The 24,524-nt window shown below is 42.3% G+C and overlaps 1 protein-coding gene across 2 annotated transcripts; it reads left to right on the top strand.

The window, feature by feature from the left end:
* Positions 1-1,021: 1,021 nt before the first annotated feature.
* On the top strand, positions 1,022-14,078 carry LOC148102661 (NLR family CARD domain-containing protein 3-like). Of its 2 annotated transcripts, XM_087842255.1 has the most exons (7): positions 1,022-1,295; positions 1,389-1,445; positions 4,904-6,752; positions 10,111-10,284; positions 10,856-11,029; positions 11,215-11,261; positions 13,534-14,078. In XM_087842255.1, exons 1-7 carry the CDS (start codon positions 1,022-1,024, stop codon positions 14,076-14,078), a joined length of 3,120 nt encoding a protein of 1,039 aa, XP_087698381.1. The 2 variants fall into 2 exon arrangements, with proteins under 2 accessions (XP_087698381.1, XP_087698382.1); XM_087842256.1 differs by lacking the exon at positions 1,389-1,445.
* Positions 14,079-24,524: the final 10,446 nt, after the last annotated feature.

The following is a 24,524-nucleotide window of genomic DNA, read 5'->3' as shown; positions in this document are numbered from 1 at the left end:
AAGGACGCATTTGAGGGCCGCATTTCGAGCAGCCTTCGAATTGGGACAGCCTTCGTCGCGTCGCTGTGACGTAATCGGCCTTAAAATGCGGCCTTTAAGGCTGCAGACCCTGAATTGGGATACAGCCCATAAGAGAGCAGTAACACCAAATTCAACACACCTGTTCCACATTTGCACCCGAGACCTTTTAACACTAATGAGTCACATGACACCAGGGAGGGAAATGGCTAATTGGGAACAGTTTGGATTTTTACTTAGAGGTGCACTCACTCACTTTTGTTGCCAGCAGTTTAGGCATGAATGGCTGTGTATTGAATTATTTAGAGGGCACAGTAAATACAAGCTGTACATTGACTACTTTGCATTATAGTTTTTATTTTCAGCTTTTGCTGACAGAGCGGGTAAAAGTATGTCCATATCTGAGTATATATCCATCCATCATCTGCTTGTCCTTTTCAGGGTTGTGGGGGGTCTGGAGCCTATCCCAGCTGTCTTAGGGTGAGAGGCTGGGTACACCCTGGACAGGTTGCCAGTTGGCTTTCATCCCTGTTAAACTTAACAGCTTTACCTTTAGCTAGAAGACACAATGTGTGACAAACTTCACATTGCAAACACTGAGGCTGTTGTAATTTGGTGCATTATAAGTAAAACTGAACCGACTCACTGCCAGCAGAGCAAGCCGAGCTGTCACTGTGGCAGGACAGGGATTGAAGTGCCTGTCAGGACAAATACTCCACGCTCCCATGTGCATAGTTGTGAAGGGATTTCAAGGCTGTATAAGCAAACTCGATGAATACGTTATAGACGCATAAAATAAACTGTTTTATCGCATATTATTTTAAGCAAAAATGGACTTCAGAAACCAAGAACTAGGAAATCTAAGTAATAATGAGCACGAACTAAAATCATCTGTGAAATCCAAAAGACAGAACCATGAGTCCACACCACCAAAATTAAAACTCAAAATGTTTATTCGAACACCAACAACAAATATATTCTCCTCCTTTAGCAGGGATCAGGGATGACGTCAGAGGACCTGTTAAGTACTCTGGAGGATTTGGGAGATGAAGAGTTTAACAAATTCAAGTGGCTCCTACATCAAGCTGACGTCCTTCAAAGCTTCCCAACCATCAAAAAGAGTCGATTGGAGACAACAAACAGGTGGGACACTGTCGACCTGATGGTGCAAACCTACAGGCTTCCTGGAGCTGTGGAGGTGGCTAAGAAGATTTTAGAGAGGATAAGCAGGAATGACCTGCTGCAGAGTCTGAGTGCCAGCAGCTCAGGACGAGAAGGTAAGTTACAAGAAAACCAAACATGACGTCACTGCAGTCTGAAAATGTTTCGCAGGTTAAATCAGTCTAACGCTCAAAATCACTGCATGTCAGTGGACGTCAGCAACTGTGGGGAGACTTCACAGAAGAGAGGATTTCCTCAGACTGAAGGCAAGTAGCCATGATTTTATTCCATTTTATTTTACTTGTTTGTAGAGTTTGTCATTTTGACGAATAACAAAATAGACTAACATACATTAATCATTTGCTTGTTTTCTTATCTTGGTCTCATAGATTTAGTATTTATTGTGTACTCTTTAGCTTCTGTCATAAATCACCCCTGACATTTGTCTCCGCCCACTCCACCCTGCCTGGACTGTCCTCTTCTCCTCTTGTGCACACTCTGTTGCTTTGGATGGTTGACCCAAAGTACTTAAACTCATCCACCTTCACTACCTCTGCTCCTTCATGTTGACCTCTGCACCAGCCTCATCCACACATGCCTGTCTTACTTCTACTGATTTTCATTCCCCTGCTCTCCAGATCATACCTCCACCTCTCCATGCTCTACTCCACCTGCAATCAAGAAGCTCAGAGCTGATCCCTGATGTAATCCCACCCCCACCTTGAACCCACCTGTTAATCTTACCACACACCTCACCTGTCCTCACATGTCCTGCACCACCTCCACACACTTCTCTAACCCTCCTGACTTCCTCGTGCAGAACCACACCTCTTTTCTCAGCAGCCAATCACATGCTTTCTCTGATCCACAAAGAAAGTGAAGCTCCTTCTGAGCTTCTCTAAACGTCTCCGTCAACACTCTCAGAGCAAACGTCACATTTGTAGAGCTCTTTGTCAGCATGAAGCCACACTGCTGCTCACTGATCTTCACCCCTTCTTAACCAAGCCTCAACAACTCTTTCTCATATCTTCATGGTGGGGCTCATCAGCTTTATCCCTCTGTAGTTACTGCAACTCTGCACATCACCTTTGTTCGAGAAAATCAGTACCAGCACATTTCTTCTTCTTTGGCTCTCGGAGGAGGCGGACGCACTTTTTCTCCTCTCCCTTATCTTCCCTGCTCATGTCCTTGTCTTGTCTCATGTTATTTATTACTTTTCCCTGGAACACTCTCTCACAGTCTGTTCTCTAAAACCTAAAAGAGGAATTATGGATTGGATCAACTGGTCCCTGAATGCAATTGACACCCCTTTCTCAACAAGAAGTTTGGGCTTGGGTGAGCCTGAGTGCTGAAGATATCTACCTATTCGGAACCATGGTAACAGGGTTCTGGCTGATCGGAGCTGGCTTGGCCCTGACTTAAGAATTAAGAAAGCGGAACCCCCACAAGGCTGCCCCCTGGGATTAGAATGATGGGAGAGGCGTGAGTTTCTCAAAATGGGCTCATTGAGTCGGCATGGATAAGATCTTGGAGAGGCTACGGCTGCTGTGAATACTCAGAATAAGATCTCTGACTGCAAACTGGATACATCTCGGAAAGGGCTAGCTCGGAATAACATCTCTGAGCGCAAATTGGATGACATCTCGGGGAGGCACACTGCCGTGAGTTCTCAGAATCGGCTCCTTGAGCACAAGAAATGACAATATCACAGAACGCAAGTATGGCGAAGCTCGCGGCTCTCCAACGGGAGATTGAGAGACCAGTGTTGGACTGTAGAACTGCTTTGAAATTCATATGAGCTGTTCGCACTAAAGTAAAAACTACCATCATAATGTGGCTATCCCTTTGGCGCCAGCTGCAAGGCCGGAGCTGAACAAAACACCCTGATAACGACTGTGTTGAGTCTGTTCCTTCCCATTCCATGCAAGGCCACCTGGGTTGGCTGGACGACTGTTTACTTAGCCTGGCAGGGCGGAGGACACTGTCTCAGCTGAACTATAGACACACACACACATACATATACTGATACTGATAAGCACTCACCGACGCATCACCCTCCCTACCCCGGATCCAACGCCACCTCCAACGCTTACCTCCCCTCTGATGTGGACATCGGGTCAGTTGGAGGTGCAGTCGAAGATTGCAGTGGTCCCAGATCAGATGTTCACACTGGAACTCTTTCCCATGTTGCTGTCTGTGTTTATTGTGCTATGGTGTGTTGATATCTGTGCATTCCTGTATTATCCTTCTGTGTTACACATTTCGATGTTTTTTTCCTCGCTACCTAGCCTGACCTGTCTCCCCAATGTGATGTTTGTGTATTGTATGTACGGTCGGCAAGGTCTGTCATCTCGGTTGTGGGCAAAAGACCTGCAACTGACAAATAAAGGCTATCTCACCATTATCTCTTTATCTCATCTCATCTTCTCCATTCTTCAGGCAAGACTGCTTTAAACTCTGTGGATAAAGAATCCACTGCCCTTTCTTCTAGACATTTCCATACCTCCACTCGTTGTCAGGGTCCTGGGTCCCCTGACCCAGCATGTTTAGTTCTTTGTGCTTTTTGTATTATTGTACTTGTGTGAGTTATTCTATGGTTTCTAGTTTCGATCCCTTGCCCTTCATGTTTCTCTGTGTCCCCTCTGTTCTGTGTAAGTCTGTGTCTGCATGTTTGAGTTTACCTCTATGTCTTTCGGTTCTTAGAGTCCTCTACCTTATGGTTTGTCTCTGTGTTTCTTAGTTGCTGTCTCCACCGTGTCAAGTTCGCGTCTCTATGTCGTACTTCCTGTTTTACTTTGAAGGTCCGTGTCTTATGTGAATGCGTCCTGCTTTCCTTGTCTCGTCAGTCCTGATTTCTCCCAGCTGTGCCCTCCTTCTGTGTCTCATTCCCCTCGTTACTTTCCAGTGTATTTAAACCCTGTGTTTCTCTGAGTCAGTGTCGTGTTACCTGCTGCACACGCTTCCCAGCCTGGTCTGTCTCTTACCATTGGGTACAAGTCCTTTTCTCCATCCTTAGTGTCCAACCTCACATGCAGCTCACCCTAAGCCTTTGCCACCTCTCTCTGTCTCAACCCCTTCCTGAACTCTGCAACTCTTTTTTTATTTAACATCCAGCATTTGATCTTTGCTTCTCCTTCACTCACTAGATATCCGTCATCCACCATCCAAACCTCCCCTAACACCACCTTGCAGGATCTCTTTCACATTTAGATGAAATCCACCACTTCATCCAGGTTTCACCAGGCTTCCTCTTTCTCCTCTAAACTCCAACCTGTGAGGCATACAAACTGACAACAATCAACACAGCCCCTTCCATTTCCAGCTTCAAACTCATGATCCTCTCTTTACCTCCACAAAACTATTCACATACTCTTCCTTCAAGATTACACCTATTCCAGTTTTCTTCCTTCTACACCAAAGTGGAACATCTGGAATTTACCTCCAGTGTTAGCCTAATCTGAAAAGTAGAGAGGATGTCACAAAGTAGGAGCAAGTTATGTAGGAAAATGGCTTGGCAGCTCTGCCACCATTGTACTTTTGGAAACCACAAGTAAGCCTGTTTCTCAAAGTACTCTAGTGGAATAGTGAAAGGTCTTTGCGATATAATGGGTCCTGATTATTGAAGACTTTTTATGTGCACGGAAAGATTGAAATAACTTAAATTCTAGAATTGTTTAATGGTAGATATACACCTTACACTTTCCATGTTGCATATTTGACACAGATGTGATGGTTCCAGTACCAGAGCCTCACCCCATCACATCTTACCAACAGATGCTCCAATCAAACTTCCAGGACAAGTTTATGTGCGCACAAGAAGGTTGGGCAGAAGATAAACAGCGTCTGGTTGATATCTACACAGAGCTGTACATCACAGCTGGGTATGATGTACATATCAACACACAGCATGAGGTTTGGCAGATTGAGAAAGTATGGAAGCCAGCAGAACCAGACAAACCTATTAGACCCACAGACATGTTCAAACATCCCTCTGGAAAATACAGACCCATCAAAACAGTGATGACCAATGGAATCGCAGGAATTGGAAAAACTTTCCTTGTTCACAAGTTTGTTTTGGACTGGGCTGAACAAAGATCCAATCAAGATGTGCATCTGATTTTCCCCTTCACCTTCCGTCAGCTGAATCCTCTGAAGGGAGAAAAGTTCAGTTTGGCAGAGCTCATTCATGAATGCATCCCAGAAACTGTAGGCATCCCACAGGAGGCTCTTAATTACATCTTTACAGATGTTCAGTCATCAGGAATCACCAACTATGACAAGAGTAAATTCAAACTTCTGTTTGTGTTTGATGGGCTGGATGAGAGCCGCCTTCATCTCGACCTTCATTCTGAAGACATTCACTCTGTCGATGTCACAAAGGCAACTAAAACAGATGTCCTGCTGAGGAAACTCATCAATGGGAAACTGCTACGCTCAGCTCGCATCTGGGTAACCACACGGCCTGCAGCGGCCAGTCAGATCCCTCGAGAGTTTATCAGCAGTACAACAGAGGTCAGGGGGTTCACCGACCCACAGAAAGAGGAGTACTTCAGGAAGAGAGTCAAAGGTAAGGAGGAGGCTGACAAACTCATCTCCCATATCGTGACATCACGAAGCCTCCACATCATGTGCCACATCCCAGTCTTCTGCTGGATCACTGCAACAGTTCTGGAGGATGTGCTGGAAACCAGAGAGGGAGGAGAGCTGCCCAAGACTCTGACTGAGATGTACGCAGAGTTCCTGGTGTTTCAGATTGATCGGACAAAAGAAAAGTATGGCCCAGAGAAGAGCATTCAATACATTAAGTCATTAGCAAAACTGGCCTTTGAGCAGCTGGAAAAGGGCAACCTGATCTTCTATGAGAAAGATCTGAGACAGAGCGGCATTGATTTCAGTGAAGCCTCGGTGTGCTCAGGAGTGTTCACAGAGATCTTCAAAGAAGATCGAGGAAGGAAAGGGAAAGACAAGATGTTCAGCTTCGTCCATCTGAGCGTTCAGGAGTTTCTGGCTGCTCTTTATGTGAGGATGTCGCTTATAAATAGCAACAAAAATGTGATGCTTTCACCACCACTGTCTCTGAAAATCCTTCGACTGCTTTTAAGTAAAACATCTTCAAAGAAGATCCACAGGATTTCGATTGACAGGGCCTTACAGAGTCCAAACGGACACCTGGACTTATTCCTTCGCTTCCTCTTGGGTCTTTCACTGCAGACCAATCAGGATAAACTACAGGACCTGCTAATGAAAATAGACAGTAGTTCAGAGACCATTCAGAAAACAGTCCAATATATCAAGAAGAAAATCAGTGAGAATGTGTCTGCAGAGAGGAGCATTAATCTGTTCCACTGTTTGAACGAACTGAAGGACTGTTCTCTAGTGGAGGAGATCCAACAGTATCTGAGTTCTGGACGTCTGTCCACAGATATACTCACTCCAGCTCAGTGGTCAGCTCTGGGCTTCATCTTACTATCATCAGAAGAAGATCTAGATGTGTTTGACCTGAAGAAATACTCTGCTTCAGAGGAAGCTCTTCTCAGGTTACTTCCAGTGGTGAAAGCCTCCAAAAAAGCTCTGTAGGTGCACAGATACAAAAGATTATATTGAAAAATAATTGGAACTCCAGACTCTATGATCCTACAGTAGGTGTAACTACCAAACCATTTTGGGTAGTGTTAGATTTAGCTTACCTCATGCTTAACATGTACAGATGCAGGAACCCAAGAATTTTACCTTTACGGGCAATCCGTTTGGCGCACTTGGTGTCCTGCTTTAGGATTTCAGTTTGAATATACCATATTTTTTCCACTTATCCAGGGCTGGGATGCAGGGGGCAACAGCCTAAGCAGACAAGCCCAGACCTCCCTCTCCCCAACCACCTCCTCCAGCTTGTCAAGGGAAGCAAAAAGGCATTCTCTGGCCAGCCGAGAGATATAATCTCTTCAGCATGTCCTCGGCCTGCCCTGGGGTCTCCTGCTGGTGGGAAATGCCTAGAACACCTCACCCAGGAGGCATCCTTGTCAGATCCCCGAACCCTGACCGGTAATTCAAGAGCTTCGCTTTTAGTCTTAGCTCTTCACCACAGTAGACCAATACAGTGTCTACATCACTGCAGCCGCAGCACCAATCCGTCTGTCAATCTGCTGCTCATTCTTTATTAAGACTCAAATGGTAAATGGTAAATGGCCTGTATTTGTATAGCGCTTTTACTAGTCCCGCCTAGGGACCCCAAAGCGCTTTACACATCCAGTCATCCACCCATTCACTCTCACATTCACACACTGGTGGAGGCAAGCTACAGTTGTAGCCACAGCTGCCCTGGGGCAGACTGACAGAAGCGAGGCTGCCATATCGCGCCATCGGCCCTTCTGGCCAACACCAGTAGGCGGTAGGTGAAGTGTCTTGCCCAAGGACACAACGACCGAGACTGTCCGAGCCGGGGCTCAAACCGGCAACCTTCCGATTACAAGGCGAACTCCCAACTCTTGAGCCACGATCGCCCCAAGACTCAAGATACTTAAACTCCTGTACTTGGGGCAGTAACTTGTCCCTGATTCGTAATGGGCACTCTACCCTTTTCCTGCTGAGGACCATGGGCTCAAACTTGCAAGCCATAACCCACCACCTGATGAAGCCAACAGAACCACATTATCAGAGATGAGATTCTGAGGCTGCCCAAGTGGAAGCCTTCTCTCACTTGGCTATGCCTAGAAATTCTGTCCATAAAAGTTATCAACAGAACCGCTGACAAAGGGTACCTGCTGGGAACAAGTCCGACTTACTGCTTACTTACTCCAGGTCCAGAAAACACATGTAGACTGGCTGGGTGAACTCCCATGCACATTCAACTATCCTTGAGAGGGCAAAGAGCTGGTTCAGTGCTCCGTGACTGGGATGAGTTGTTTAACTGCCTTAGTGACCTCACCCCTGGTGATGGACGAGTTGTCCCCATCATCCCAAGATTATGCTTTCTCCAAAGAAGACATATCAGTGGGATCAAGGAGGTCCACAAAGTTTTCCTTCCACCATTTGACAATCTACTTATAATAATAATGGATTGCATTTATCACTTTTCTAGACACTCAAAGCACTTTACAATTCCACTATTTATTCACACACTGGTGGAGGAAAACCACAATTATAGTCACAGCTGCCCTGGGGCAGACTGACAGAAGCGAGGCTGCCATATCGCACCATTGGCCCCTCTGGCCAACACCAGTAGGCGGTAGGTGAAGTGTCTCGCCCAAGGACACAGGACCAGGACAGACAGATATGGGGATCGAACCGGCAATCTTCCTGTTACAAGATGAGCTTCCCAACCCCCTGAACCACAGTCGCCCACTTAGACGAAGTCGGCAGCACTCCACTTGTATTACACACAGATCAGGTGGTGCACCACTTTCCCCTCCTGAGCCCCCCGATGGCTTGCCAGAATTTCGAGGCAATCGAAAAGGCTTTTTTGATGGCTTATAAAAACTCCTCTGAGGTTTCATTTCAGCCAGTGCCAGAGTCATGTTCTCGGTACCTATCCTCTCGGTACCTACTGACTGCCTCCAAATTTCCACAGGCTAATCAAGCCCGATAGGACTCCTTCAGCCGGGGTTCCCTTCACTACCATCCCTTGTCCACCATCAGGTTTGGGGGTCACCACCTTGACAGGCACCAATCACCTTGCAACCGCAGCTCAGTGCAGCAGATTCAGCAATGAAGGTGCTGAACATGGTCCATTCAGACTCAATGTCCCCAGTCTCCCTCAGAAAGCTACCAAATCTCTGCCAGAGGTGGGACTTGAAGATCTTGTGGACAGGGGCCTCTTCTAGGCATTCCCAGTGCACCCTTACTACATGTTTAGGTGCTTCAGCAGAGCTCAGCACCTCTCTTTACCCAAGGGTACAGAACGTATGGCCGTAGGCCTGATGATACAATTACAAAATTGATCATTGACCTGTGGCCTATGGTATCCTGGTGCCACGAGTACTTCTGGACACCCTTATGTTTAAACATGGTGTTTGTTATTGCGAAACTGTGGTTTACGCAGAAGTCCAATAACATAGCACCATTCGGTCTCACTGTTGTTGCCCATATGAGTGGGGAAATTTCCCAGTGAGATGACAGAGTCCCCAGGTAGAGCACCCTCAAGCACCCCACCCACTCCAAGAAGGCTGGGTACTCAAAACTGTCGTCTGGTGAATAAGTACAGATGAATAACAAATCCTCTCGTCCACTGGGAAAAACTCCAACATACAGGTGCAAGTCGAGGGGATACTGAGATACCCACCCCAGCCTACCGCCTCTGACCAATGGTAACACCAGACTGAGAGAGAGTCCAGTCCCTCTCCAGGAGACTGGTTCTGGAGCTCAAGCTGTGTTTTGAGGTGAACCCGACTATATCTTGCCGGTGCCTCTCAACCTAGCATAGGCTCCTTTACCATCAGAGGGGTAACGCTAGTCTTGGTAGCCGAGGATCAGTCTGCCAGGATCTCTACGCCTGGCCGCCGCCCAGCACACATTTCACCCAACTCCTCTGGTGCCTCGTGTCGGTGGTGGGCCTACAGGGGGTGGGCCAATGCCCCGGCTTTGGGCTGAGCCCGGCCAGGCTGCAATTCATTTAGGGGTCTATTCATCAAAGGCTTTGTTTATAGTTTTGTATTGAAATTAAACAATCATGAAATGGTTCAACAAACCAGCATGTAGTCATGCTAAAAATAAAGTACAACAGTTAATTCTAAAGTTTTATATTTTAAAGCATAAATATTGAATATTGATACTTCTAATGAATAGGTGCAAAATACAAGTTTAACACTTGGAATTAACCTTTTATCTGCTGGGAAAAATTAGGGAACAGATATCACTGGGCCACAAAACTTCTTTCCACTCAATATGGATCTGATTGTATTTGATGTACAGGTCAATTTATCACTAACTCTCCTCCAGGTTGAGTGGCTGTAATCTGTCAAAAAGAAGCTGCGAAGCTCTGTCCTCAGTTGTCAGCTCACAGTCATCTAATCTGAGAGAGTTGGACCTGAGTAACAATGACCTAGAAGATTCAGGAGTTAAACTCCTTTCTGCTGGACTGGCAAGTCTACAGTGTAGGCTGGAAACTCTCAGGTCTGTATTAAATGTTGCTTTACATACAGTTAATTCAATTCTATTTCTATAATAAAAACACTTGAGCATTCTTTAAACTAAAAGGTAAACACCCTACACTAAGAGCAATTAATGTCTCTTTAATGATAATTCTTATATGGTGTAAGACTGTATCTTAAAATAACAAGAATTTTAATTCAGTTGAGCACCTCATTATTACAGACTGGTTTTTTCTTTGTTTTTTCTTTGTTTTTTAAGTAAACAAGTCCACATAAAAGCATACTAAAGTAATACTAGCATACTACAATTCTCTCTGGCTTTGGTTGAGCACCCTTTTCCTAGCTGTTTTGCTCAATGTGGCAAGCCATTGCAGAAATTTACTTGTGTTTGCTAACATGCCCTAACATGTGTTTTCCATTAAATCAATATCAGTCTCAATAATAAATGGTAATTTGACATATTAAAAATGTTAGCAATGAGCTGATTTCAGCATACAGCATAAAACAGTGTAAAACAATGGCAGACCAAAGCAAATCATCTTTAAGTGTTTTGGCTATTTGTTGTCTATCATTCTATGTGCTATTTGACCCAGGCTGTCCGGCTGTATCGTCACAGAGGACGGCTGTACTTATTTAGCTTCAGCTCTAAAATCCAACCACTTCCGTTTGAGAGAACTGGACCTGAGCTACAATGTTCTGGACGACTCATCAGTAAAGCTGTTCTCTGCTGGAGTGGAGGACTCCGACTGGAGACTAGACACTCTCAGGTATGAAGAGAAGACATGAGCACAGAAACACTTTCTGTGGCGTATTGACAAACAGGGGAAGTGTTTCAGAGTATGTTCTAGTTGCAACCCAAACTAAAAAAATCTAGATGTACATTTCCTTCTGTTAATAATGGCAGACGTGTAAGTGGAAAGAATTTTTTTCTTCCTTTTTCTTCCTCTCCAAGGCTGGAACATGGTGGGCAGCAGAGACTAAAACCCGGCCTGAGGAAGTGTGAGTGTGTTTACTGCGTCTGGTATTGTTCCGGTTTATTTTAAAAATGCTGCTATTCTCCCACTTTTAAAAAAACCTCAGCTAGACCCCTCTCTTTGGAGCAGCTACAGACCTATCTCTAAATTACCGTTAATTGCTAAGCTTCTAGAAAAGGTTGTGGCTAAGCAATTTATAGTGGCTCTGGACAAACATAACATTTGTGATAAGTTTCAGTCCGGCTTCACATGTGACACCATTGCTATTTCAGCTACACTGGCTTCCTGTTGAATTTAGAGTACATTTTAAGATCCTGGTCTTGACATTTAGAGCCTTGCATGGACTGGCACCAGCCTACATCTCCGATCTGCTACAGCCCGATGTCCCCAGCAGGTCCCTGAGGTCATCTGATCAGGGCTTACTTGCTATAAAACAGACTAAGATGAGAACTAAGGGTGACAGAGCTTTTGCCACTGTGGCCCCGAGACTGTGGACTCTCTCCCTCATGCATTAAGAACTGTGGACTCAGTAGTTGTTTTTTAAAAGAAAACAACTCAAAACTCACAGTTTTAAAACTGTTTTTGGTTGAATTTCTGGCTGTTTTATATTGTCTGTTTTACCCTTTTATTATTTGTTATCTTATGTGCAGCACTTTGTGACTGTCTAGAAAGGTGCTATAGAAATAAATTTTATTATTATTATTATTATTACTTCATAATGAGATAGCAAAGGCATGTTGAAAGGTAATTCAGTTCAATTTCCTTAAAAGAGAAAATACCACCGAACCACAACAACTGTATTTAATACACAAAGGTAAAGACCCTACAGTATTCCGGAGAAAACTTCAACAATCAAGTGAAGCAAAGAGAACCAAAAAGCAAAGATGAGATCTTGAGGCCATCAAGTCAAATATGCGTCACTCTTTAGCTGCACCCTAAAGTGCTGTCCAAAATTCTGAACAGAATTGGGAACAAGTTTGACTTGTTGGTGCCAATGCAAACCAAGTTTTATGATTTTATGGGAAGTGAATAGTCTGTAACCCCCTAAAGGACGCCTCAAGTAATGCTACCAAATGCCTTCATCAAGTCCATAAAAGACATGTAGACTGGTAGGGTAAACTTTCACAGTATTCAGTATTCTACAACAAGGATTAGGATGACTCCAAGGCTTGACTAACTGTCCTCTCTAGGACTCTGGGTTAGGGCTTACCAGAAAGCGGACAAATGTGGTCCTTCTGATGTTGAATAGGTACTGGAACATGGTGAAGAGTGGAACAACCACCCCAATCTGCAGGTCAAGAGCTACTGTCCCTGACTTCCATGTGATGCTGCATAAAATCCATTTAGAAACTTCGGACAAATTTCATCTACCCGAAGAACCTGGCCATCAAACATTATTTGATTAGAAATCTATACTCCATCTCCTCAATACTGCTTCCTCTATATCGTGTGTCAACAGTATTCAGGATATCCTCAAAATACTTTCTTCACTACCGACTACCAATTCAGGTCTTCTGAATTATACTTCATATCGTCCCTCAATGGGGACCAAAGACTGAATAAAATTTACCCTGATTTGAATTAGAACCTTTTTTTAATCCATGTTGTTTCACAGTGAAATTGCAACTGTATTCATGTACCCCAAAAAGCTGACCATCTGGACATAGTATTTTCATCGGTTCTTCACTCATCCTGACTGCAGGCTTCCCCAACCTTATAAACAGTACTTTTGCACAATGACTGAAATTAGCAATGAACAATGGGCTGTGAGGCCTTGATCATTAATATGCAAATTGTCATGACCATTGATCAAAGACTGCAATCACAGCATTGTATGATGGTAAAAGATGTATCCTTAGGCCCCCTCCTCGATTCAGAGATGGTCTTTCCCTTGTCTTTCACCATCTTACAATGCTGTGATTGCAGCCATCCCCCAACTCTCTGTGAATGTTACTTATGGACATTTGGAGTTTCAGTAAATGTACTGTTTATATGATTGAAACCTGCAGCCAGCTGACACTGAAGAAGTCACCTGGATGATGACGAAAGTTTCTCCCACTGAAAACGTCCAGATGAACAGAATCAACCTTTGGAGATTTACTTACCTGGATGTTTGAGCATGCATCAAGAAATATATGAATGTAGAAGTGATCAAGTCAGTATTTCTACAGAGTACTGGACAAAAGAAAATAGCCAAACTTTATTGTTGCCAAATTTATATCAGGTAAAATTGTGGTTTTATAGATGGAGCACTGATAGCACCGTGTGAAATAATAAAGGATTCTTCTCTCTTTCAGATTCCTGTGAACTCACACTGGACCCCAACACAGCAAACAGAAACCTCATCTTGTTCGACAACAACACTAAAGTGGCATTTGTGGATGATGAGCAGCCATATCCTGATCACCCAGAGAGGTTTAATGACTGGAAACAGATTCTGTGTAGAAATGGGCTGACTGGTCGCTGTTACTGGGAGGTTGAGTGGGAAGGTTGGGTTTACATAGCAGTGAGTTACAGAGGAATCAGGAGGACAGGAGCCAGCAAAGACTGCTGGTTTGGATGGAACAATCAGTCGTGGAGTCTGAGATGCTCTGAAGATGGTTACTTTGCTTGGCACAATAGCACTAGAACAGACCTCTCTACCTCTTCCTCCTCCTCCACCTCCTCCACCTCAAACAGAGTAGCAATGTATGTAGACTGTCCTGCTGGGACTCTGTCCTTCTACAGAGTCTCCTCAAACTCCCTGATCCATCTCCACACCTTCAGCACCACATTCACTGAGACTCTTTATCCTGGATTTGGGCTATTTAGATCTTCCTCATTGTCTCTGTGTTCACTTTAGGACGAAGACTTGCAGAAACAATGACACAGATTTATCAAATCAAATCATTTTATTTATATAGCACTTTTCACAGGATAAAAACCACAAAGTGCTTCACAGTAATATAAAACAGAAATACATAAAATACATTAATAATAAAACACAGCACAAAATCTAATTCAGGCAAATACTTTACATTAAAAAATCCTTTTTCCAACCAGCACCAATAATTTTGCTTTAGACCAGAAGATTCCACACACTGACTGTGAGTAACACTTTAGACTGACCATTATTAACAAATGGAAAAGGAATAATTTCTACAATGTTGGTTGTACTAAAGATGGTTGAATGGAGGCAGGCAGCTTGAAGTGAGTTTTACAAAGTAATCTGTTCTCTAGCTTATGTCCTTTGCATAGGTCTATATTACCATAATGCAAATGCTTTGTATCATATTTATCTGTTCCCATTCATTTTACAACCAGTGACAGAATTTGTTGACAATAAATTTCATTTCCTGTGTGATTCAGCAATAAAATGATCATTGCTCCAATGTTTTCAGTTTATTTCAATTTTATTTATATAGCACCAAATCATACGAGTTGCCTCAAGGTGCTTTATATTGTAAGGTAGACACTACAATAATACATACAGAGAAAAACCCAACAATCATATGAGTAAGCACTTTGGAAACAGTGGGAAAGAAAATTTTCCTCTTAACAGTGAGAATCCTCCAGCAGAACCAGGTTTGACGACCACCTGCTACGACCAGTAGAGGGAAGGAAGACAGGACAAAGACATGCTGTGGAGAGCCAGAGATTAACAATAACAATAATAATGATAAGGCTATTACAGTTTGAAGCCTAATCTTGAAAGTAGAGATAGTGTCTGTCTCCTGAATCCAAACTGGAAGCTGGTTCCACAGAAGAGGGGCCTGAAAACTGAAGGCTCTGCCTCCCATTCTACTTTTAAATACTCTAGGAACAACACATATAAATAAATATATATATATATATATATATATATATATATATATATATATATATATATATTTTTTTTTTTTTTTTTTTTTTCTTCTTTTCTTTTCTTTTCTTTTTCCCCACTCGCCCCTGTGGTATAAATATAACACTCAGAAGAACTCATCATCACAAAATGAGCTGAATGAAAACAAAGAACAACAAGATGGCAGAAGAGAAGTGACGGACACATTACTAGCATTTTTAGTTATTTTCCAACGGCTGGCCAAGGCTGTGAGTCTTTGCTTGGCAGTTCCTCAGGTGTGGACAGCCTGCTGTGCTTCTTAGGCACCTTCGACACTGCACCTTTCTGCAGCTCAGATAGTTGGCTAACTCCCCTCTGCGCTACCTCGATCTTGGCCTCTAGTCTCCTAGACGTACTCTCCTTATTGCTGTTTATCTTACAGCCAAGTGTCCCACTGATCACTGCTGCCATGATGTAGATCAGCTGGTTGGTTGCGCAGTAGGCATTGTCCATAGTGCTGAATTCACTGCTTCTAGTAGAGTTCACCTCGTCTTCGTAACCGGCTATGGATGGTCCAAAGAACAAATAGTACAATTATACCTAAAATTGCATTTACATGGTGTAGTGCAGGCCGAATGAAAGTCAAACTAATTTGTTTCAAAAGCTAAGAGTGTAAACAAGTGTGTTTTTAAACAAGATTTGAACGATTGAATTGACTCTGAAGTACAGATTTCGACTGGGAGATTATTGCAGAGTCTAGGAGCAGCGACGGCAAATGCACGATCACCTCTGGTTTGATTGATAAAAGCTGTTTTTTAGCACAGTGGATCCACTAAAGTTAAAAGATTAAAACTAATAAAACAAGTTTTAAAAGGAGACTTTTTCATTTGATTACGTTTTATATGATGATTATGCAGAAAAAGTAGAATTGGACTGAAAGATCTATCGCTTTATCACCTATTCAGGTTGTAATTCATGTTTTTAAAAAGTAACTAAGTAACTAATTACTTTTGAAAATAAGTAATCAGTAAAGTAATGGGATTAGTAATCAGTAATTAGTTACTGATTACTTTTTTCAAGTAACTTGACCAACACTGGTGGTGGGACATTAACACTGACTCGTTTACCTTCAAGGTAGCTTCAACGACAAACCCTACACCTGTAATTAGAAGTATCTTCAACCTCTTGGGACCAGCATCGCTGTGACGATCAAAAGCAGATTCTTGTTTCGTAAAATGTCAAATGGAGTCCAAGACTGGGATGCTTCTCTCCCTCAAGAGGAAATGGACACATGGTAAACATGGAAAATGTCCCTCCAAGATCTGAGTAGCCACAGAGTACACTGAACTGTGTGTCTTTAGTGACACCTCAAGCTGGGCTGTTGCAGTGGCATACTTGAAAACAGTCAATGCCGATGGACAATGCAAAGTGGGATTTGTGCTTGGAAAAGCAAAACTTGTACCACAACCAGAACCATGATGCTAGCGATATAATTTGCATATCAAAGGATTGGTAAAACGACTGTTTATCATTAGTAGCAGCTAAGAATAACTGTCATGCATGTTTTCTAGCAGTAGCCATTTCTTTTGGTGCATTTATTTCACATGTCAAGGAGCTAAAGCATCTTTTATTTCCTTGTTTGTTTTTAGTTTCACTTTTTCATCGAGCTAATCAAGCCACAGTTGTAAAGAGTTGTAAGCTGTGGAGAAGATCGTAATAAAGGAGCAAGACACTCAGTTTCCAGGCTCATGAAAATTGAGTTTGGCTTGCTGTTGACCTGCGTTAACATACACAGTGTATCCAACACGTACTGATAACAGTACAGGCACACAGCATCATAAAGGACCACACCCACCCACAGCAAGAACAGTCCACAGGCCATCAGGCTACCGAATCACTGTCATAGGCTACGTTCACACTGCAGGCAAAAGCACATCAAATCCGACTTCTTTGACCCTCTGCGACCATCTATCCGATCATGGTGTGACAGTGTGAACGGCAAGAATCCGATATTTTCAAATCTGATCTGGGTCACTTTCGTATGTGGTGCTGAATCCGATACATATCTGATGTTTTAGAAAGCGACTGCTGTTTGATGGTCATGTCGCATTAAATCCTTTGAAGCAGCGCTCCTCTAAAACAGGAATAAGGATCATTATTAGGTTATTTACATTATTATGTAAATAACAAAATAACTTAAAGCAAAAACTGGGAAACGTAAAGTCCGAAGTCTTTATATTAAGGTCATCAGTCAAACAATACTGTTGCTCTGGGTCTAAACAGAGCGCGTTGTGTGTGACGTCTTCTTTTGCGCATGCGGCCGCTTTGAGCGTTCACACTAGAGCGCGTTTGCTGTCGCATTTTATTTGTAGTGTGAACGAGCAGACAAAAAAATCGGATTTGATCAAAAAATCGGAATTGAGCATCAAGACCTGCAGAGTGAACGTAGCTTTATTGTCAAACTGTGAGTGTCTTTGACCTGTAAATTTGCAGTTTTATACATTTGCATATAACAAATGTTACGTTCCCCTGAGGGGTCTAGGCGGTGAGGGGGAAGTAACAAAAAGGGTCAGAAAAAGGAGTCAAGGAGGCAAAAGGGTTAAATTAAATAGTTTTATTAAAGTAGCTCAACTAAAAGAGACGGACAAGCCGCTATTACCATTTAAGGAAAACAAACAAAACTCAAGCGTTGGTCAATAAAGTAAAAAGTAAGTCAAAAAAAGAGAGCAGCTCACTAGCTGCAACCACACAAACACACAGCTCGCTAGCTGCAACCACACAAACACACAGCTCGCTAGCTGCAACCACACAGCTCGCTAGCTGCAACCACACAGCTCGCTAGCTGCAACCACACTAATGGCACTCTGGCCCAGAGCTCACCTTTCTCTGGGCTTAAATCTCCTTAATTACTGACGAGAGTCAGCTGCACAGAAGGGAAAGGTGGCAGCTCAGGCAGGAGAGGTGGTGCGACACGCCCACACAGGCACCTTCAGGAGGACGCCCTGCTAGGGCCGTAACACAATTTTCTAAATATAAACATTTTAATATTGCATACTCTGTATATATTCCCACGGTGACAGTGTTGTAACTACTTGCACTTTATATTCTGACTACAGCCACTCATAAGCTACATATGCACTTTTTATGTAGTTGTGTGAGAGGAACCGAGAAGTGAGAGTTTCATTGCTCTGCGTAACCACTTATGTTTTGCGGTGTCTATGAAAATAAACATCTTGAATCTTGAATGTTGAAGCTGAAGAGCAGGACAACCAATCATCAAATCAACATTTGATGATTGGTTGTCCTGCTTGGTTTGCAACTGGTTTGCAACTCTTTCAACATTCATCAAATCAACATTTGATGAATGTTGAAAGAGTTGCAAATAGATGATCTGAATGTGACCAAACTGAGGAAAAACAAAGGCTGATGAGCTCATTTTTGTTCATGTGAGATTTGTGCGCTCAGTGTTTGTATATGATTTCAGTTCACCCAGTTTTCTCCCTTTCCTGTCTTTGTGTTCGCAGGTTCTCTTTGAGGTTTGTGACTTCTGTTTGTTGCAGTGGTGGTCGTAGTAACAGGACATGCGATTTTGTATGTAGCAGAGGTATGACCATATTTCATGCTCGTTGGCTGCAGGAAGAGGAAATGTTTATGTGTACATTTCCTGATTTGGTAATAGCACTTCTGCACCCTTTGTTTCTCACTTCTGCTGCTCAGCTCATAAACCCTGAAAGATTCAGCTGCAGGAGCATCAACGAAAGCTTCAGTCCACGTAAGTCTAAAAGACATTTCTTTTTGTTTGACAGAACAACACTGAAAATTTTATCTAACCAATCTGACACTGAGATAAAAGCAGTACCATGAGCAGGACATACACAGCAACAGGTGTCACAGGGAGAACTGGAAAAGGAAGGTTTTGTGGTTTGGATGGTTTGTGTTCTGAAGTCATAGAAGCTCCAAGATGAGCTTATCATAGGAACCAAAGTAGCAGAACAGTCTACACATTTACATATTATTATACTGTGTAGAAAAATAGCTGTAATTAGCAAACAGTTCAAATACTTTTTTATACCCTTGAATTAAAACAGAGTCTGCACTTCATTCACACCCTGCACTCAGAAAAATTATGGTTCTTAAATGGTTCTTCAGATGTCTTCATGGTTCTTTAAAGAACCATCATACGCCAAAGAACCTTTTTATTTTGTGGATGGTTCTTCAGCTATTACAAATGGTTCTTTAAAGAACAAAAGGTTCTTCATCCTTAGCAATCTAAGTTTGATGGTGTAAATGGCATAAATATTTATTCACTATAACGAGGCTGTGAATTATACTGTGTGTTTTCTTTGTGTGCATGTGTGTGCGAAGGGGGAGGGCGGGATACCTGGCAATTACCCTTTAAGAGGAGATGGTAGGAAACTGAATATTCAAATAAAAGTTAGAAATATTTGCTTACTGGTTATACTGCTTATGCTTATACTGGTGGCAGGGGTGGGGGGTGAAAGCCTAAAGACCCTAACCCCCCACCCCCCCCCACCCCCCCCCACCCCCCCACACACACCCCTAACCCTGCAAACCCATTATGAATGTGGTGAGTTAACAAACAGTAGACACAATACACACATTCAAATACTGTACTTTAGTTTTAAATTTTAATAAAGCATTACTATTTTCTACTCCAAGGCATTACTTTTGAGATTATTATATATTTTTGAAAATATAGCATAATGATAATACTAGTTATTGTAAACTTTACAAACCACCCAGCAGTATGTAAAGTCAAATTATAAAATACAAGTAAATAACAATTGCAGAACAGAATGTCAGTGTAATGAACACACACTTCGTTTTGACAAAGCGCACTGCTTAGGTAAATGATCTGAGTAGTTGTTCATCACTGAGCAATTTGTTAATATGTGTTTCGAGCCAAATAAATGACAGGGAGAGAGAGTGACGTCAGAACACGTCATACTATAACCTCCCGGGAGCGGACGGAGGGGGTCAGTCGTTGGGATGCGCATGCGCAGACAGAGTGCGCGAGCGGCGGGCCTTGACCTTTCGGGGGAAAAAACTCTTTCTCACGGACGGTGACAGCAAAACGGATAACAGTCTTTAGTACCTGCTGGACTTTGAAGCTCTGGATTCTGGAACTGTTGGAAAAGGTAAAACATTTTCATTAAAACCTTATTACTGTTTTGTTTTTGTTACTCGTCATTGTAGCTTGCTGTTAATGTTGTGCTAACAGTAGCGATTAGCTAGATACATTAGCTGTTGACGTCAGCGCAGTTTAGTATCCGGTGTACAGAAACTGTTTTCCTAACAAAACCGCTGTTATAATTAAGTGAAGGTGCTCCCAGCTAATTTGAACCTTTGGCTTCTAAAATATGTGGTTCAATTGCGTGCTGCGTACATAACCTAATGTCAGCTAGACCGAAATTAAAATTTAATATATTGTTAAAGTCACTAAAATGGCGCCTGAAGCCTGTTGTGGCGTGAGCTCTGAGCCGTACATTAAATACTCACATGAACCTGTACTTTGAATTCTGTAGGAGCTGTATAAAACACAGCTATGCATAAGTGTTTTGAATGAATAATTAGATTAGATAACTCTTTATTGTCTAATCTAATTATATAGAAATGTGAATAGAAATGAATAGAAATGTGACATGAGAAGGTGTGTCTTTGACTGTTCCTGCATAACTTATTTTCGGACTAGTTGACAAGTTATGCTCCGGTCATTTGATGTTTCCAAGATAGATGTTCTTTTGTAATATAGTTAATTTTTCTTTGTATATTTCATTTATCCACCATCATACATCATACATACAAGCTAAGAAGAGGTCGTTATACTAACAAGAGGTATCAACGCTGGGCCAAAGTTCAGCACGTGGTTAAAGTTTGTAATCCAGCCGGGGTGTAAATATCACTCAGCAGCCAGAGCTGAAGCAGGCAGCATCAACACATAAATCTACCCAGCTTAAATCACAAGACCACCTCTGACCAAAAAGCTGTAGATTTTTCTCGTTTGCACAAATTAATCCAGATTCACATTAATTGTGTTCACAGCTCCAACAAAATGAGGAAGAGGAGGGAGAAACACAATTAGGTTGAATTACAATTGGATGGAAGTCGAGGACAAGAAGAAGGAAGCTTAGGATGAGGAGGAAGAGAAGCAGCAGGAGCATCTTTAGGGATCCCTATGATGTCATTGAGGTTTGTTTCATTAATATGGTCCTCTCACAAAGAAAGATGACTTGTTTTAGTTCACCTACTTCCTGTATTAAATAGTGATGTGCAAAATGTTGTGAAAAACCACAGAGCAGGCACATATAGTGCATCTGCAGGTAAATGAACATCAAATCTCTAAAACAGACTGAAATCTGTATATTTATCACCCTTATGATAAAACTCATGTCAGCCATTGGTTTATGAACTTTGTATTTTGAAGCCTCAACATTTGCTTTATTGCTGTTGCTATGTTGGGACCATATTAAGATGAGGGATCAGAATCTGGAGTCATGCACACTGTTGTTTCATTTAGTGTGAATCCATAAGATTCATACAGCAGATCAAAGTTGTGCCTTGAAAACAGGAAAGTCGTCTGCATAGAGGAGAACTTTAATAGCAGGCTTGTACAAAGTGAGGCTTTGTGCTCACATTTGCTGCAAACACTCGTTTTACTTCTGTCACCCTGTTTTGATGCAGAATTCACTTGAAATCAGGCAAGAACTGGACTTATTTTTTATAATGTGTTCTTGTGAATTGATTGTGTATCGCATATGTTTGATTTGACTTTCTGCGAGACAACAGTCGTCCGCTGGCCAAAAAAGTTTTCCAAATACCTCCACGTTATCAAGCCTGGATTTAGAAAAGAATAGCAAAAAAATCTGCACCTCCTGCTTCAGATGCAATTTGTGTTTCTGTGTTCAGAGGCGAGAGGGGAGACCTCGGCTCATCCAGCTGGAGAGCCTGACCAGGAGGAATCGAACATTAACTCAGCTCTTCCAGGGCACCCTGCAGACTCGGCTGTTGGCATCGACGAGGGATGACATGAACGCCAAACTGGAGTCCATCACAGGTCAACTGCAGGTATGCGAGTCAGACCTGAGGACGGTTTCACTTTTCTCTCTTCTTTATAATTGACTCTTTTCTCTCTCTCAGCTCCTTGTCTCAGAGTGGGAGGGATTTGAAGCACAAAGGGAGGAGCTTGTCGTTTGGTTGGCTGATATGGATGTCCGCCTAAGTGAGGTTGACCAGCTGACAGGAAACACCAGTGAAAACCTGAAACAACTGCAGGTGTGGGCTTGTTTTGATATGACATATATTTGATATGAAACATACGTCAGATACATTATCCTAAACTGGACTAACAAAGGACCATGAGTACAACATGAAACGTACATTACATAGCGTAAGGCTGAATTTCATTGATCATTTTAATCATAAACTTGTTGAAATATTTTTACTGAACATGCAAACATCTGCTGATGAAAATGTGTTTATTTATTGGTCTGTTATGAAGCTATTGCTATTTCTAATGCGTTTGATCACTTTCTGATGTTTTATTAATTAAACAATACATGTATTAATTGTTGTGTTATCTGTACATATAGTATTTATATATATTTATTTATAGTATAGCAAATATATTTAATTATTACTGTTTAAAACACTAATATGTGACATGTATTAGTAGTGATGTTGTGCTGATGGTTAAAAAGACTTTTTGTCTTTTGGTAACTACAAAATGACAATAAACCATTAATATATGTCTACGCTGTGCTCGTATTTATTTTACCCTACTCAAATTCAATTTATGATGCATTTTATTTTGAAAGATTTAAAATGTTTTTTTAAAGAATCATTTGAAGGACCAAAGGTTCTTTGAAAAACCATTAAAGGTGCCCCAAAGAACCATTTCTTGATGGTTCTTTGGGGCACCTTTAAAGGTTCTTCAATGAACCACTGAAAGAAATGGTTCTTCAAAGAACCATTGTTTGAAAGGTTCTTTGTGGCACCAAAAAAGGTTCTTCTATGGCATCAGTCTAAAGAAGCACTTTTGGTTCCAGTTGGCACCTTTATTTTTCTGAGTGTGTTCAACTCCACTCAGGTCCAAATAATTACCGACAGGTCATATGCACATATGTATATTGCACTACTCAGTTTTGCACTTTGTACATGTATAAAACATCCCCCTCTTGCCTCTATGAGCGGTCGTTATTCTCCAAGCTCGGATCCTCTACCAGAGGCCTGGGAGCTTGAGGGTCCTGCAGTACCTTAGCTGTTCCCGGGACTGCGCTCTTCTGGACAGAGATCTCTGATGTTGTTCCCGGGATCTGCTGGAGCCACTCGCCTAGCTTAGGAGTCACTGATCCGTGCAATTATATATACAGGATCTCACAAAAGTGAGTACACCCCACACATTTCTGTAAATATATTATATCTTTTCATGCTACGATAAATGCACTGCCCAAGTGTCTCCTCTCCCCGCTGCCTTTCAGCGGCAAGCAGGTCATCAGAGGAGGCCGTTGTCTACAATATTGCCAAAGAGTACCAAAGCACTTTAAGCACTTTTTCAGGAACTTATCTTTCTTGTAGAAATGTGCTCCACATAAAGAACTTTGTGTTGACAAGGTTGTTAGTTAATCGTTTACAAATCGAAGTTGTCTGTATGCACAGCACTTAAAAAAAATAAGTGAACATGTAAAACAGCGTGGTTAAGCAATGCGGTTGAAAAACTTGAACACCTAAGAAAAAAGGCAACCTCCGGATATGATGCTGAGCACGTTCAGTCGACTTCTCTGGTCGACCACGGCGAGGTCCTGTTAAACTGCTGTGTGGCCACCGTGCTGCAGCTTGTTTTCAGCGTGGTGGCGTCATTCTTACAGCCTCGGCCATCTTTATGTAGAGTATCAGTTCTTCTTTTCAAATCCTCAGAGAGTTCTTTGCCATGTTAAACTTGCAGTGACCAGTATGGCTGTATCCCAATTCAGGGTCTGCAGCCTTAACGGTCCACAAGGGCCGCGTACTCAAAGACCGCTAAGGCCGGAAGTGCGAGTCTTGTGAAATGGGACGGTGTAGCCTCCGTCGGCCCAGGTTGTCTAGCAACCATGATACTAACAGCTGGAAACGTTTCATACAGCTTTGTTTGACAGAAATGAAGGAGAACATCTTTTGTTCGTTTGTTTGTTTGTTTCTACATGAGCTTTGATCATTCTCTGATTAAGCTCAGCTATTGAACGGCGTATATTTTAAAGTAAAGGCTTTAAAACCAAGTTAGTACAAACGTCACTAATGTCACATAACTTTGCCGACATGTGGCCAACAGGAATGTTTTAATGTTCTTTGTTATTAAACATTTGCACATAAATAAGTGACATAATATTCAGTACTTACTTAAAGTTTACTCTTCATCCGCTGTTTATTTTCGGCAAAATTATCCACACCCACCGCCGCGCTATGCATTCTGGGATATGTTGGGCCACGAAGTCT

The sequence above is a fragment of the Neolamprologus brichardi genome, chromosome 6 (genome assembly GCF_056152115.1).
Source record: "Neolamprologus brichardi isolate AB-2024 chromosome 6, ASM5615211v1, whole genome shotgun sequence".
Classification (NCBI taxonomy): domain Eukaryota; kingdom Metazoa; phylum Chordata; class Actinopteri; order Cichliformes; family Cichlidae; genus Neolamprologus; species Neolamprologus brichardi.
The sequence above is the reverse complement of the archived record's forward strand: the minus strand, read 5'-3'. Positions and strand labels throughout refer to the sequence as shown.